At 47.2% G+C, this 14,261-nt stretch overlaps 1 protein-coding gene across 1 annotated transcript in view; it reads left to right on the top strand.

Moving 5' to 3' along the window:
- ANXA13 (annexin A13) overlaps window positions 1-6,813 on the top strand; it is a 40,850-nt gene extending 34,037 nt beyond the window's left edge. Inside the window, exons 10-12 of the mRNA XM_008143287.3 lie at window positions 31-106; window positions 3,420-3,532; window positions 6,227-6,813. Of these exons, the coding sequence (XP_008141509.2) occupies window positions 31-106; window positions 3,420-3,532; window positions 6,227-6,346 (309 nt within the window). The 3' untranslated portion in view covers window positions 6,347-6,813. The remainder of the gene's footprint in view (window positions 1-30; window positions 107-3,419; window positions 3,533-6,226) is intronic.
- Window positions 6,814-14,261: the final 7,448 nt, after the last annotated feature.

Here is a 14,261-nt window from a genome sequence, read left to right as displayed (position 1 = left end):
TGAACTAATGGATGGACTTTGTCTCTCCAGCTCATCGGTAAAGACATCGAAGAGGCCATTGAAGCCGAGACGTCGGGCGATCTGCAGAAGGCCTACTTAACCCTCGGTAAAGCAGAGCCCGGCGGGTCCCTGGCTTAGGGTGGGCTGCTGGAGACAGACTCGGGGACGGAGCTTGGTGCGCAGGAAGCTTTCATAGGGCAGTCCGGGAACAACATCTCTAAGCAGCACTGGGCAAGGGAGGGAATGGAGGTGATGCAGTTGCAACAGGGGCTTTGACGGTCCCCAAGGAGTCCTGAAGCTGGAAGGTCCAAAGGGGAGGCAAGGGGGCCCCCACATCATGCTCCGGCTGATGGCAACCCAGGAGCATTTGCAAGCTTAGGCAAGGCTGCTCCCTCCTTGGAGGACAATTCCTTGGAAGGCACTCAGCTGTGAGCAGCCAGCAGGCAACACTTGGACTGAGGGCCTTTGTCCTGAAGAGGCCATCTGGGTACACGCCAGGGCACTCACGACAGTCCCACTAAGACTGCAGGTCCCTGAGAGCATCTGTCAACAGCCTGGGACCGTTGTTCAGTGTCAGGGAACGGTATGCAGTTCATACGACACCCTCACCCCCCAAAAAAGCATCCAGGCTCTGGACTCATGAACAAGTTGCTGCACATGCCTGATGGCTCAAGGGTGTCTTTTTCCATTTGGTTCCCTTCAACACTGGGACTGAATGAGGTCTGTTAAGAAAGAGTTGGGAGGGAGACCAGATCTTGACTGTGCCAAGCAGGCACCAGGACCTTCTCTCCAGGGGTAGCCCAGAGGCAGGAAATAGCAGAGAGAGATGGGCATGGGGCTGTGTCTGGCAGGCTCCGTTTTCCTTTCTGCAAGCCCTGGAATGAAGGCATTGTCCATTGTCCACACTCCCGTGGCAAGGAGTCCAGGGCACCATCCCAAATGGCACACGAAATGGAGAGGTGTTTCCCCAGAAGAAGAGGAAGAACCGAGAAAGCAGCCCTGGAAGTTAAAAAATGTGCTCCAACTGCCAGTCCTTCTATCCTCTTTCTTTCTTTTCTTTTCCCCCCCCCCCCCGCCACTATTTTTTTAAATGTCAGCAATTGATTTTTTAAAAATCCATCCTCATTTCGCATTCAAATGAGCAGGATTTCTATTGTGATGTACAAAGGCCTAAAAGCCCTGACCTCTACTGAATGTACATGGTCAACTGTCCTTAGGACTCAAAGAACGCGTGTCTTAAGTAAGTGGAGAGACTTACTCATGGCCCAGCTAAGGGGCTCCAAACCCTTCCTGTGCTTACAGTGCAGAGAATCAGGAAAACACCCCTTCAGTCAAAAGAGTAAGATTAATCTTCATGAATATTAATTATTGATGAATGAACCCTTATTAATATTAATGGTACTAAAACCATTCAATTCTTTAACACTTGCTTAGCACCTGCCTGGGCCAGGGGTCCTGCTAGGTGTGGGGATCGGTCCATATTCTGCTCTTAAGAAGCTTACAGTCCATGGCAGATGCACACAAATCAACCGAGTGGGCGACAGCAATGACAAATACAAACACAGCCCGAGCGAGCATGTCAGAGGAGGGAGAGACTCAGTCCCTGTAGTTGGGAGCATGACACCAGCACGTAGGTGTCCTCCATTGTAGCAAGCATAAAAGCGGCCGGGAAAGACCGCTAGTAGACATGGCTTCATGACTATATTCTCTAGACAGGCCTCTCACCCCATACTCCCACCTAACTCATATAGATGCCGGTTTATGGCTAAAGTCAAGGAGGAGGGGCTGTGAGACCAAATGACTCCCCCGACAGTGTGAAAATCCAGTTTTCTGGGCCCACTGCAGGCTACCCACTTAGACCCTCCAGGAACGGAGCCTGGAAGCTACACTTTGACAGGACCCCCGAGGGCCTCGCCTATGCTCCCTGGAGTGTGAGAACATCTGCTGTGACATAAGAAGGAGCAGGAGGCAGCTTTGGGGGCAGGGGGGCTGCCTGGCCTTTCACTCGTAATTCCCATATCTTTCCTAGCAAGCCCCATCCAAACTTCTGAGGGATCTCTGCTGCCGCTAAGGACAGAGGTTGTTACCAAGCACAGATTATCTATAGAAGAAAAGCTGAGAATTTTCTCCCCAAAACACCAGGAAGACGGGATGCCAGGGGAGAAGACACCCGTGTAGAGCACGTGGACATTAGGCAGACAGACATGTCACCATCAGTTAGTACCACACAGGAGATGGTCTTTAGGAAGAGATTGTGATCACAACCACCACCAATCCAGTAGCTTTTAGATTGTTCTCCGGCTAAAGAGGCCAGACACCTGGATCTGGGTTTTTCTTGTCGATCGACACTCTGATGGCTGACATATGTCCTACAAAAGTAGAAGACAGACCCCCAACTTTGACTTTGCTTCCCTAATCCCGTTCCTCTCTCTTCCTTGTAAGCATCCAACACATGGGCAATGACCTAGAAAACGAGAGTTTCCATTAAGGACATATGAAGGCTGTGCATTACAGGCGTATGCTGAAGTTATTACTTGTTATCAATCACTAACATAAAAAACGTGAAGTGTTTAGGTCAACAACCTAAAGAGGAAATGGCTCATTTCCCCCAAAGTGTTAGTCAGTCAGGGCCTATAGGAGCCTGGGAGGAGGGGAGAAAAGAATGACTGATTCCCCCAGAGGTGCATCCTCTCTCCTACTTGGTGAGTCAAACCCATGCCTCATTAACGTGTGGGTCAGATCAAAGCTGGCGGGCAGGGAGAGGGCCAGGAGAGAGCAACTAGCAGCATCCCAGGAAGGTGACCCGTAGGCAAGATCGAACATTTCATCAAGCCCACATCCCAGACCGCAAACTAAGAGGAGAGTGGAGAACCTGGAAAAGATCCAGAGATGAGACTCACAGAACAAACCCAGGGAAGAAAAACAAAGGGAAGGAAGGTTGTTTAGCACAGGAAAGTAGGCTGCAGGCCAACCGAGGGAATCTCCAACATCATGAAGTTGTGTTACAGCAAGGTTGCCGGTCCATCTGTTTCCTCTCCGGACCCAACTCCAGTGTCAGAGATTTCACTGAGATGGGAAGCTATTGCTGCTGGTGAGAAGCATGAACTTTGCAGGGAGAGCCTGAGCATGGCCAAGCATTCCTCTACCAGCGAAGGGTCTTCAGGGATCAGGGGGCGGGGGGGAGGGGGGGTGTCTTATTTGTTGGGAGGGGTTTTGACTCGATTCTGGTTGAAGCATTCAGGTGCCCTGACCTGGGGAATCTTCCAGATCCCATGATATAACAGAATGGAGTTCGCTCCTTTCTAACATCTGCTTCACAATCCAGTTGCCTCCAAGTGACACTCTGGGCCATCTCTGTTCCTTCCATGTTATTCAACCAAATGTGACCGCCTCATGTTCTCCTTTCCCTCACCCGCCAGTGAGGTGTGCCCGCGACCAGGAGGGCTATTTTGCTGAGCGCCTGTACAAGTCCATGAAGGGTGTGGGGACCGATGAGGAGACGCTAATTCACATCTTTGTGACCAGGGCTGAGGTAAGACACACTCGACTCCAAAGTAGCAGGCTGTGACTTCTCTTTTTGCCATCATGTCATCAACAAATCATTTTTACTAAGGGCCTATTTACAGAAAAAGTAAAACAAAGACATCCTTTGTGTTCCGGACTCTGAAAGACCTCGTGCTATGCCTCAACCTGTCCCTTTTTGTAAATATACAATAAGGACAGCCGCTTCCATTTCTGTCATCTGTGGCTCCAGAAAGCTCGTGTGGTGTGCTGAGGGGACCCGGCGGAGCCCTTCTGGGCGGTGCAGCTAGGCTCGGTCCCATTTCATGGAAGGCAAAACTGAGACACTGAAAGGTTAGCGATGGCCTACGTCACCCAGCAGCACCGACAATGAGCAAACGCTTTCCTAACTCCTGAGCTAGGCCTTTATTTAATGTGCAGAAGCCCGATTTTGCACAAGAAACACATCAATACAAGACAATATTTCTCAACCTTTTTTAAATTATCAATCACCCCACTAAATTTGGACCCATTTTTTTCCTAAGTGCTCCCCTTCCCCCCGTCAAGAAATGTCAAAACCACAAGTACACTGCATACTTGTTTATGCTCCATTTATAGGTACTTTTACATAAAAAGATTGAATTTTTTTGCCCTGTAAGAACCACTTTTTGCCCTGGTAGGAATGATGTTGTACCCCTTGAGAATGCATGAGGATAAGAGAGGGACAGAGAAAAGGACAGGGGGATGAGTAACCCAAAGCTAGGGAGCAGCTGTCAGGATTCATAGCAAAGGCTTTGGAATATAGAGCCACACACAGAAGAAATGACAAAATAAAGGGAAATGCATTTCAGCTGCAGTAGGAGAAGCCTTGGAGAATGAAGTGTAACTGAGCACTTGAAAACCACAGACATCTTCCCTCAAAAAATTGTTAAATGGAGGGGGAAGGATACCAACCCAAATGCTGGCCCACAGCTTTTGACAAATAATACTTAACATCTAACCCTGTTGTTTTTAAGTATAGCTTAGCAACAAGACTGTTCTTTCGTTTTTATTTCTATTCCTGGAATTTCTCCTCCCCCTCTTTCTCTTCCTCCTCCTCCCCTATTCATAGTTTTCTTTTTCTCTTAAAGTCCATGCTTCTCTCTCCTCCCTCTTCCCCTTCTTCTGTCTCTCTGCCCCTCTCCAGCAGTCCTCGTTCTCTCCTCCATGGCTCCAAATCTCTCTCTTGCCCTTACCTCTCCAGGTCTCTGTCTTCTCCGTCTCTCTGTCTCTTAGCAACTTAACCCCCCAACCGAAGTCTTGAGGCACTCAAAGGAGCAGGCAGGCGGAGAGCAGGGCAGGGATTCTACAAGACCCCAGGGGAACAATGGGTCCGGAGGGCTCCTCAGGGTCCCATGTCCACTCCAGTACGGGCCATGGAGTGTTCATGCCCAGATGCTCAGCCATCTCAGCACTGACCGTGTGTCCTGGGTCATCTCCACATGTGGACCGTGCCCTCAGAACAATTCAAGCCCTTGCCTGGCTGGTGTTACGCAACGATTGAGCATCCACCTATGAACCAGGAGGTCACAGTTCGATTCCCAGTCAAGGCACATGCCTGGGTTGCAGGCCCAATTCCCAGTAGGGGGCCTGCAGCCTGCAGGAGGTAGCTGATCAATGATTCTCTCTCATCATTGATGTTTCTATCTCTCTCTCTTCCTCTCTCTCTCTCTCTCTCTCTCGCCAGATATAGTTAGCCAGAACCATTAACCCCCCCAAAGCATCATGGTACAAGAACAGAGCCACAGGGTGCCCTCAGCCCCCCTTTTCTGTCCCACCCCCAGCCTAGCGGTGCACCAGCCAGGGGAGCAGGGAGACAGACACCACCTGCCTGCTCCAGCTCTCTGCTGCTCAGCACCCACTTCAAACAATTCCTCACTCACCCACCTTCTCCTCTTCTCATCTTTCCCTCTTGTTCAGCTCTCTAGTTGGGACAGGAGTCAAAAGAATCATAACTTGAGTGATGGCTTGTAGGTCTGCCTAGAAAGCAAGATAGAGTTTAAATTAAAAAGTTAAGGGAAAAAAAAGCAACAAAGCTCCTCCTTAAAGACAGTGCTGTGCTTCTTTTATGAGACTCACTATGTTCCATCTGGAATTATGTCTTTTCTATGACAAGTGTTCGCTCCCTTCCTAGGTTGTAAGTCTTGAGAGCAGAACAATCTTTTAATTTGTTTTTCTTGAGTCCTCTCCCCACTTCTAGCACCTAGGTTTTCAAGCTTCCAATGAATTAGATTCAAAGTAAGTCCTACAAGTGGATTTGAATTTTGTTGACTGGCACCAATGCCCTTGCTGATCGGGGTACAAGAAGAAAAGAGGCTTCATGTCAAATCTCTGTCTTTTGTCCAGGGCTGCTACCTAAGAATGAGTTATTTTTAAATAATTGTATAAATTTCAAAAGAAAAGTAATATTTTGCAACATGTAAAAATCATATGAAATTCAAGTTGTAGTGTCCATGAAGTTTTACTGGAATATACACACATAGACACCTCTGCAGCCTTTGGGGAGCTGAACTCAAGTTTTCCCCTTCTCATCCACAAAACGGGATGAATAATAGCCCCCACGTCTAAAGGTTGTTTTGAGGCATAAATGAGCCAATGAGAATAACATGCTTAGCATAGTGCTGCTGCATTTATGGTGAACGCGCTGTGAATGCTGTCTCCATTGCTCTTGTCTTCTCTCCTACAGGTTGACCTTCAGGGCATAAAAGCTAAGTTCCAAGAGAAGTATCAGAAGTCCCTCTCTGACATGGTTCGCTCGGACACCTCTGGGGACTTCCGGAAACTGCTGGTAGCCCTCTTGCACTGAACCAAGCCAGAGCGGTAGGAGCACAGGGAGGAACCATCTTTGTCAAGAGCCTGTTCCAAACAAGATTTGCAAATGTGACTCCAGCTCGAAAAGCCTTCGGGAATCCTGGTTTATTTTCTTGGCAGCTTCAGCAGTGCAGCCAGGCCAGGCTGTTTTAGTCAAAGACAGCAGCCTCGAGATGCTTGGGCAGGTCACCCTTGAACGCCAGCTTAGCAAGTGTCTGGGCTGCCTCCTAACTTTCCTTAGCATGGTAACTGAATGCTTTATACGCACAAATGAAATCAGCAGTTGATGAAAAAATCTCTCCATTTGTGGTGATAAAAAAATTTACAAGAATATATATCACACAGGGGGGGGGGTGTGTTCTGGGTAAAGATTGAATGATTAAGGTACAGGGAAGACAAAATTAACCAATTCATTAATTTTCCTTCTGTGTGTTCCATTTCAAAGCCTCAATGTTAATTAAAGTTGTGGATTATGCTTCCATCAGCTGCTTTTACAAAGACTGGGTTGATTAGTTTTGGCTCTTGTCCTAGAAATATGTGCCTCGTGAAACTCAAACATATTTGAGAAATGCAAACAGTTTTATTTATTACTAATCACCAAGGATAGTTATCAAGGCCAGCAGCAAGGAAACAATTGACTTGCCTATGAGAAATATAACTAGAGGTAAAAATCTACTAATCTGTTACCTGGTTTAAATGGGTTTTCTTGCTTCTGTAGACATTTGAGCCACTTGAGTCTTCCATCTGATCTTCAAATACAATTAGGCTGGGCACAGTGCCAAGAGGATCGAGGTCAATGAGCTGATGCTTAAATGGATTGGTTCCGCACCACTAGCATCTCTGTTCCAAGATGTTTGTCTCACGTGGCTACATGTTGCTAGACACAGAGGGGCCTGTCAAGAGAACATGGACACTTTGACCCAGCAATTATAGTTATCATTCATTGGATGAGTGTTTGTGTCTGGCACTGCTAAGTAGCATACTTTCATATGTAATCTTCTCAATAGTCCCATGAAGTTAATATCACTACTATTTATCAGTTGAGGAAACTGAGACATTAAATAACCTGACTAAATTCATTTGCAAGTGATAAAGTTTGGGTTTTAATTCAGGGCTGGTTGAGTCCAGAAATCATACGACTAATGGCCTTTCTTGGAAAAATAACACCAAGTAATGGGTCTGTATTCATTCACCTGTTTCATTCCCTCCTACCTTCCAATCACTATGCTGGGCTCTGGGGATACAAAGTTAAATAAGTAGAGCACTGGCCATGCCTTGGGCAGTTCATTCACAGGTCAGTAATAGAGACAGATACCTCCGATATTCAACAGAATGCTGTAAGTACATAAATACAGGCATCTAAAGCTCTCTACCCATGAGCAAGAAGAGGGGACAGGCAGCTCTGCCTGGGATAACTTGGGAACGCTTCAAAAAGATACACTTATGTTGGGTTTTGAAGAATGTATAGAAGGTCTCCAGAGAAACAGAGAAAGAAGGTCATGGGCAGAGGCTCAGAAGCATCAAGAAACTCAATTGTTCAGGAGGCAATGATATCCTTTCTCCTGAGGCATGGATATGGTGAAAGGAAGGAGAGGGTTGGGGAGGCAACAATGCAGCTGCCAGAGAGTTTTCTTGAATCCCATTAGCAATGGTTTTGCCTGCCAAGTGTGGGCCTGGGCCTTGGGGCAATGGCGATGTTTAAGTGAGGAACATTGGGCTTTGGGAAATTGCTTTGGTTGTGTGATCAACAACATACAGCAGATAGTCCAAACACTCAGTATAAGAATACATGTCATGGTGTGTCGTTCTAGTGGCTATAACATGGTGATTAACAAATTATGATGTTATGTTCACATTCATGTTCTCAATATACTGAGCAATGTGTCTCTGCCCCACAGATGGAGTCTGGCTTCTCCAACAGCAAGACACCAATGCACAGGATTCCTCCAGGCTACAAACAAACTGTCTCACACCACATTACAGCCAATAAAAATGCCTCAGATAAGCTCCCAGAAACTAGATAAGCCAAGAAATGAGGGTGCCGTAAAACTAGATGTGGTATTCAGCTCTCTATATCAACAAGCGAGAGCTGCCATGTTCAATTTAGAGAGATCAGAGAGAAGTCCAGGCTGCATGTTTATGCCACTGCAATTTCTTGCATGACCAGACCTTAGGGTGCAGACCAGAATGTTGGGAGACACAAAGTCAGGAGAAAGAAAAGAAGTGGCCAGGGGGAATATTTCAAAATAAACTTCTAAATTTTTTTATTTTGTCTTATTTATGTAAATTTTGGATTTACAGAAACGTTGTAATGCTATCACAGGGAGTTTCCCATATACCCTACTCCCAGTTTCCCTAACATTAACATGGTACATTTGTCACGACTTATGAACTAATGATGATAGATTATAATTGCGTAAAGCCCACACTTCATTTGCATTTCCCTGGTTTTTACCTAATGTTGTTTTTCTGTTCCAGGTTCCCATGAGAATATCACATTACCTTTAGTTGTAATGTCTCTTTAGGCTCCTCTAGACCAGTGGTTGGCAAACTCATTAGTCAACAGAGCCGCAGTTTGCCGACCACTGCTCTAGACTGTCACACTTTCACAGACTTTCCTTGCTTTTGTTGACCTGGGCAAGTTTTCTGTGGAATATCCTTAGTTTGGATCTGTATGATGTTTTCTCGTGGTTAGACTGGGGTTATGGGTTTGGGGGAGGAAGATCCCAGTGGTGAAGTGCCATTCCCATCATATCAAGGGGACATGCTATTAACTGTCGATGTTGATCACCTGGCTCAGGCAGTGTTGGTCAGGTATCTCCACTGTACTCATTAAAAGGAAGTCACTATATACTGCCCACACTTCAGAGTTAGGGAGTTATGGTCTACTTCTGTGAGTGGTGAATTTTACATAAATTATTTTGGATTCTTCTGTATAGCAGGTTTGCCTGTTCTTCCATTATTCATCTACTCAATAATTTATTTTATATCAGTATAGATTTTGTACTTTGGATTTAATCCAATACTATATTTTTTATTTTGTTGCTCAAATTGTTCCAGCTTTGTCTATTGGTAGCTCTTACAGTTGGCTCCTGCGTCCCTTTGACACACCCCTTCACTTGGCCTTTAATTTCTGGCACTACAAGATGTTCCAGGCCCATCTTGCATATTCTCTTCCCAAGTCCTACAATCTGCCATTTGTCCATGGTGCCCTGGTTCCTTTTATTGGATAATGATATTAGAAACCAAGATCTGGATACTGGGTGTGCTCATTGCTACTGAGGAGTCATTGCTTCTAGGCCCATTCAGTGGACAGAACTAGGAAATACAGGTGTCTATCTAAGCCATGTATCACATATCTATATTTATAGATATACTAGAGAACTGGTATATGAAATTCGTGCATGGGGGGGGGAGGGGGGGAGGATCCCCTCAACCCAGCCTGCATCCTCTCCAATCTGGGACCCCTCGGGGGATGACCGACTGCTGGTTTAGGCCCGATCCCCTGCCTGCCTGATTGCCCCCAACTGCCACCCCCTCTGCCGGCCTGGTTGCCCCTTACTGCCCCCCTGCCAGCCTGGTCACCCCCAACTGTCCCCCACACCGGCCTGGTCACCCCTCACTGCCCCTCCCTGCCAGCCTGGTCTCCCCACGCAACCTGCCGCTCAGTTGTTTGGTTGCCCCTCACTAACCCCCCTGCCGGCCTGGTTGCCCCACACATCCTGCTGTTCGGTTGTTTGGTCGCCCCTCACTAATCCCCCTACCAGCCTGGTCGCCCCACACAGCCTGCTGCTCAGTCATTTGGTCGCCCCTCACTAACCCCCTGCCCGGCTAGTCACCCCACACAGCCTGTTCGGTCATCCATTCAGTTGCAATGGTAGCTTAGGCTTTTATATATATAGATATAGACAGACAGATGACAAAGAAATAGGTGTAGATGTAGGTATAGATGTAAGTGTAGATATGGACATAGATCCATTTGATTCTATATTAAGTTAGACATGAGTTCATATGATGTCTTCAAGTTTCATCCAGTACCACCTGATTCCTGCTAGAAGGGCGTTTTGACTTCTTGAAAACAGCACAAAGAGACAAGATAGTAGAAGGGAAGCTCCTGGCAAAGGAGACATGGGAAGAATCAAAGCAAGCCACACAGTGCCTGTATGTGCCACAGAGTACATTCCATTTTGAATGGCAGATCTTGTCCTGGGTCTGGGGAGAAGGGGCAGGCCATGACTGAGTGGTTCTCAGACCTCCACTACCTAGTACCCAAAGAATTGTCCTTAGGTTTTGAAGAGAATGCTCCATGACTTCTTTGTGACTAAACCAGAAATACTGATGTCTTTAGTTCCTAAGATAACCAACTTTCAGAGAGCTCAAAATATGTTTAGCCAAGACTGATACCATGTAAGGGAAGAGAAAACAAAGACCACCTTCAGTGTCAGAATTAAGAGTGGGTTTTCATATCAATCTCTTCCTGTTCATGTTTTTTGGTCTCCAATAAATGTCACTTCAGGATTGCTTAGAACAATGATATATCAGGACAAAAGAGGCCTGAGGCACTTTTAGACTAGAAGGAAAAAAGCATTGGTTTTTAATCATTTCTGACTATGAATAATGTGGACCCAGATAATATGACTCACAAACCAAAATGAACACACTAATTGGCTAAACTCTGTACCCAACCCAAGTATTAACTTTTTTTTTTTTTTTTTTTTACAATCAAAGCGGTTGTTTTTAAAATCCTACTGAACCCATTCAAATCAGAACCAGTCTTTGAAAAAGGTAGAGCCAGAAGAAAAAATAATCAGAAAAGCAAAATCATTTCCACACAAATATTGCATTCACTTCAAGTGTCTGGCACATGCAAATATGCATTGTGTGTGTATTTCTATTAGTAGGACCACTTTTAATTGAATTTTATTTAACCTACTTGACACATTAACCAACATGCCCAATCCTCTCTACAGATGCTTTAAAGGCTGGATGGTGGTGTGGGACTGGGTAGGAAGTCCTCTCTCTCTCCTGGTAACTCATGCATTTTGCAAGAGTGCATTGTATTTATTCCCAAATCTGTTTATTCATATTGCACTCACTATTGTAATTACATAATTTAATTAAATATTAAACAAGCTGATTAACCATAAATGCAAAACAAAGACTTCTTGTTTTTCTGAAAGCTAAATTGAATACCCCAGGAAGACTAGATAAAGATGTGCTACATTTAAAATAAGGATAGCCCAGCCAGTGTGGCTCAAGGGTTGTGCATCAACCTATGAATCAAGAGGTCACAGGTCAATTCCCTGTCAGGGCACATGCCCGGGTTGTAGGCTCAGTCTCCAGTAGAAGGCATGCAGGAGGCAGTCAATCAATGATTCTCTCTCGTCATTGATGTTTCTACCCCTCCCTCCCTCTCCCTTCCTCTCTGAAATCAATAAATATATGTATTATTTTTTTTAAAAATGTAGCTACTACATTTGTGCCTAAGTAGAGGAGTTGTACCTCATAGCATCTTAGTGCTGATTAATGAGATAAAGTATTGGAAACCCTTAGCACAGAGATGGACCCAGTCCAAGAGTGCCCTACACAACAGCTGTGTTGTTGTCTAACCAGACACCCATCTGTGCTGGGGTAGCCAACCCTGAAATGGAATTATGAGGCAGTCTACTGCATGAGGAGGCAAATCTGAAGTGCAGATAGATGTCAGATGGATTCATGCCTCCGCCCTTTCCCACTTGGATTGACATGACAGACCACCTCCAGACACATCCCTCCTCCAGGCCATTTCCCATCCCACAGCCAGCAATGCCTTTTCTACCCCAGCTCTCTCCCACACTGTCCCAGAGCATGGAAAGGTTTGCCACTTTTATAACTCAAGACTTTATGAGGACTGCTGCTTCCTCTCCACTGGGATGTCCAATTAGCATCTCAGTCTAAATGCATACAAAGAAAAAAACTGATTTCCCCCCACAAAACCAGTTCCTTCTCTGTCTTCCCTATCTTAGTAACAACCCCCATCCACCCAGTTGTTCAAATCGAAGTCATCTTTGAGTACTCCTTTTCCTCAACCCTCCCATATATCAGAAGTCCAATTGCTCTAAATACTTTGTTTTCCATGTTTCACCACCTCCATAGCAGTCACTCCAAGTCAGACCTCCATCTTGTCCAGCCTGGAACCATACAATGGCTTCATATCTGGGTTTCCTGCTTTCCTAGTTTCTTCATCTCTGACTCCTTCTGGAACTCAACCTCCCCCTCACTTACCAGGCACTGACCACATAGGATTTTTTTCTGTTCCTCAAACTTGTCACTTATCCCTGCTTCAGGACTTCTACACTTATAGTTCCCTCTGCCTGAAATGTCCCTTCTCCCAAAGCACCCCAGGATCCCACATGTCACCTCCTCCAGAAGCTGATGCTGGGAACCATATCAAGTCTCATCCCCATCACTGCCCTCAGAGCACCTCCAAACTCTTTCTTTAACATTATCCTGGACTAGAAGCACAGTGCACAAATTCTTGCATGGGTGGGGTCTGGCTGGCCTGCCCCAATGGGGACCAATCAGGGCCAGGCTGTCAGGGGGAGGGGATGCAGGAGGTTGGCCGGCCAGCTCCGCCCTCGATCGGGGTGGTGGGGGGCCAATCAGGGCGAGTTGGCCAGGTGGAGGGGCTGTGGGCTGATTGGGGTAAGGGGGGGCCAATCAGGGGCGGGGCTTGCCAGGGGGAGGGGCTGGGGAGGTTGGCCGACTGCGTCATAGCGGTCAGTTGTTCTGGTTGTTCTGGTCACTGGCTTTTTATATATATACTAGAGGCCCGGTGCACAACATTCATGCACTGGGGGAGGGAGGGGTGTCCCTCAGCCCGGCCTGCACCCTCTCGCAGTCCAGGACCCCACGGCAAGCAGGCCTAAGCCGGCAGGTGGACATCCCCTAAGGGGTCCTTAGCACTGCCACGGAGGCGAGAGAGGCTCCCTTCCACCACCACTGCACTTGCCAGCCATGATCCCGGCTTCTGGCTAAGCGGCGCTCCCCCTGTGGGAGTGCACTGACCACCAGGGGCAACTCCTACATTGACTGTTTGCCCCCTGGTGGTCAGTGCATGTCATAGTGACTGAATGGTCGTTCCACCATTTGGTCGATTTGCATATTAGCCTTTTATTATATAGGACTAGAGGCCCGGTGCACATAATTCGTGCATGGGGGCAGGGGGGGTGTCCCTCAGCCCAGCCTGCACCCTCTCCAATCTGGGACCCCTTGAGGGATGTTCGACCGCCTGTTTAGGCCTGATCCCATGGGTGGTCGGACATCCCTCTCACAATCCAGGACTGCTGGCTCCCAACTGCCCTCCCCTGCAGGTCTGGTCCCCCCCAACTGCCCTCCCCTGCAGGCCTGGTGCCCCCAACTGCCCTCCCTGCTGGCCTGATCGCCCCCAACTGCCCTCCCCTGCAGGCCTGGTCCCCCCAAACTGTCCTCCACTGCAGGCCTGGTCCCCCCCCCCCCGCAACTGCCCTCCACTGCAGGCCTGATCCCCCCTCCATCTGCCCTCCACTGCAGGCCTGGTCCCCCCCAACTGCCCTCCTCTGCTGGCCTGGTCACACCTAACTTCCCACAACTGCCCTCCCCTGCAGGCCATCTTGTGGTGGCCATCTTGTGTCCACATGGGGGCGGCCATCTTGTGTCTTGGTGTGATGGTCAATTTGCATATTACTCTTTTATTAGATAGGATAGATTGTCTTTACCATCTGAAATCACTTTACTTGTTTACTTATCCATTGTCTATCCCACCCCACCATTAGGATGTAAATGCTAGGAGGTGAGGGACTTTTTCTCCATTGTTCACCACTGTAGCCCCAACTCCTAGAACAATGCCTGGTACTTAGTAGATGCTCCATAAAATGTGGTTGACTAGATGA

Source organism: Eptesicus fuscus, chromosome 19, assembly GCF_027574615.1.
Source record: "Eptesicus fuscus isolate TK198812 chromosome 19, DD_ASM_mEF_20220401, whole genome shotgun sequence".
In the NCBI taxonomy this organism is placed as follows: Eukaryota; Metazoa; Chordata; class Mammalia; order Chiroptera; family Vespertilionidae; genus Eptesicus; species Eptesicus fuscus.
The sequence above is the reverse complement of the archived record's forward strand: the minus strand, read 5'-3'. Positions and strand labels throughout refer to the sequence as shown.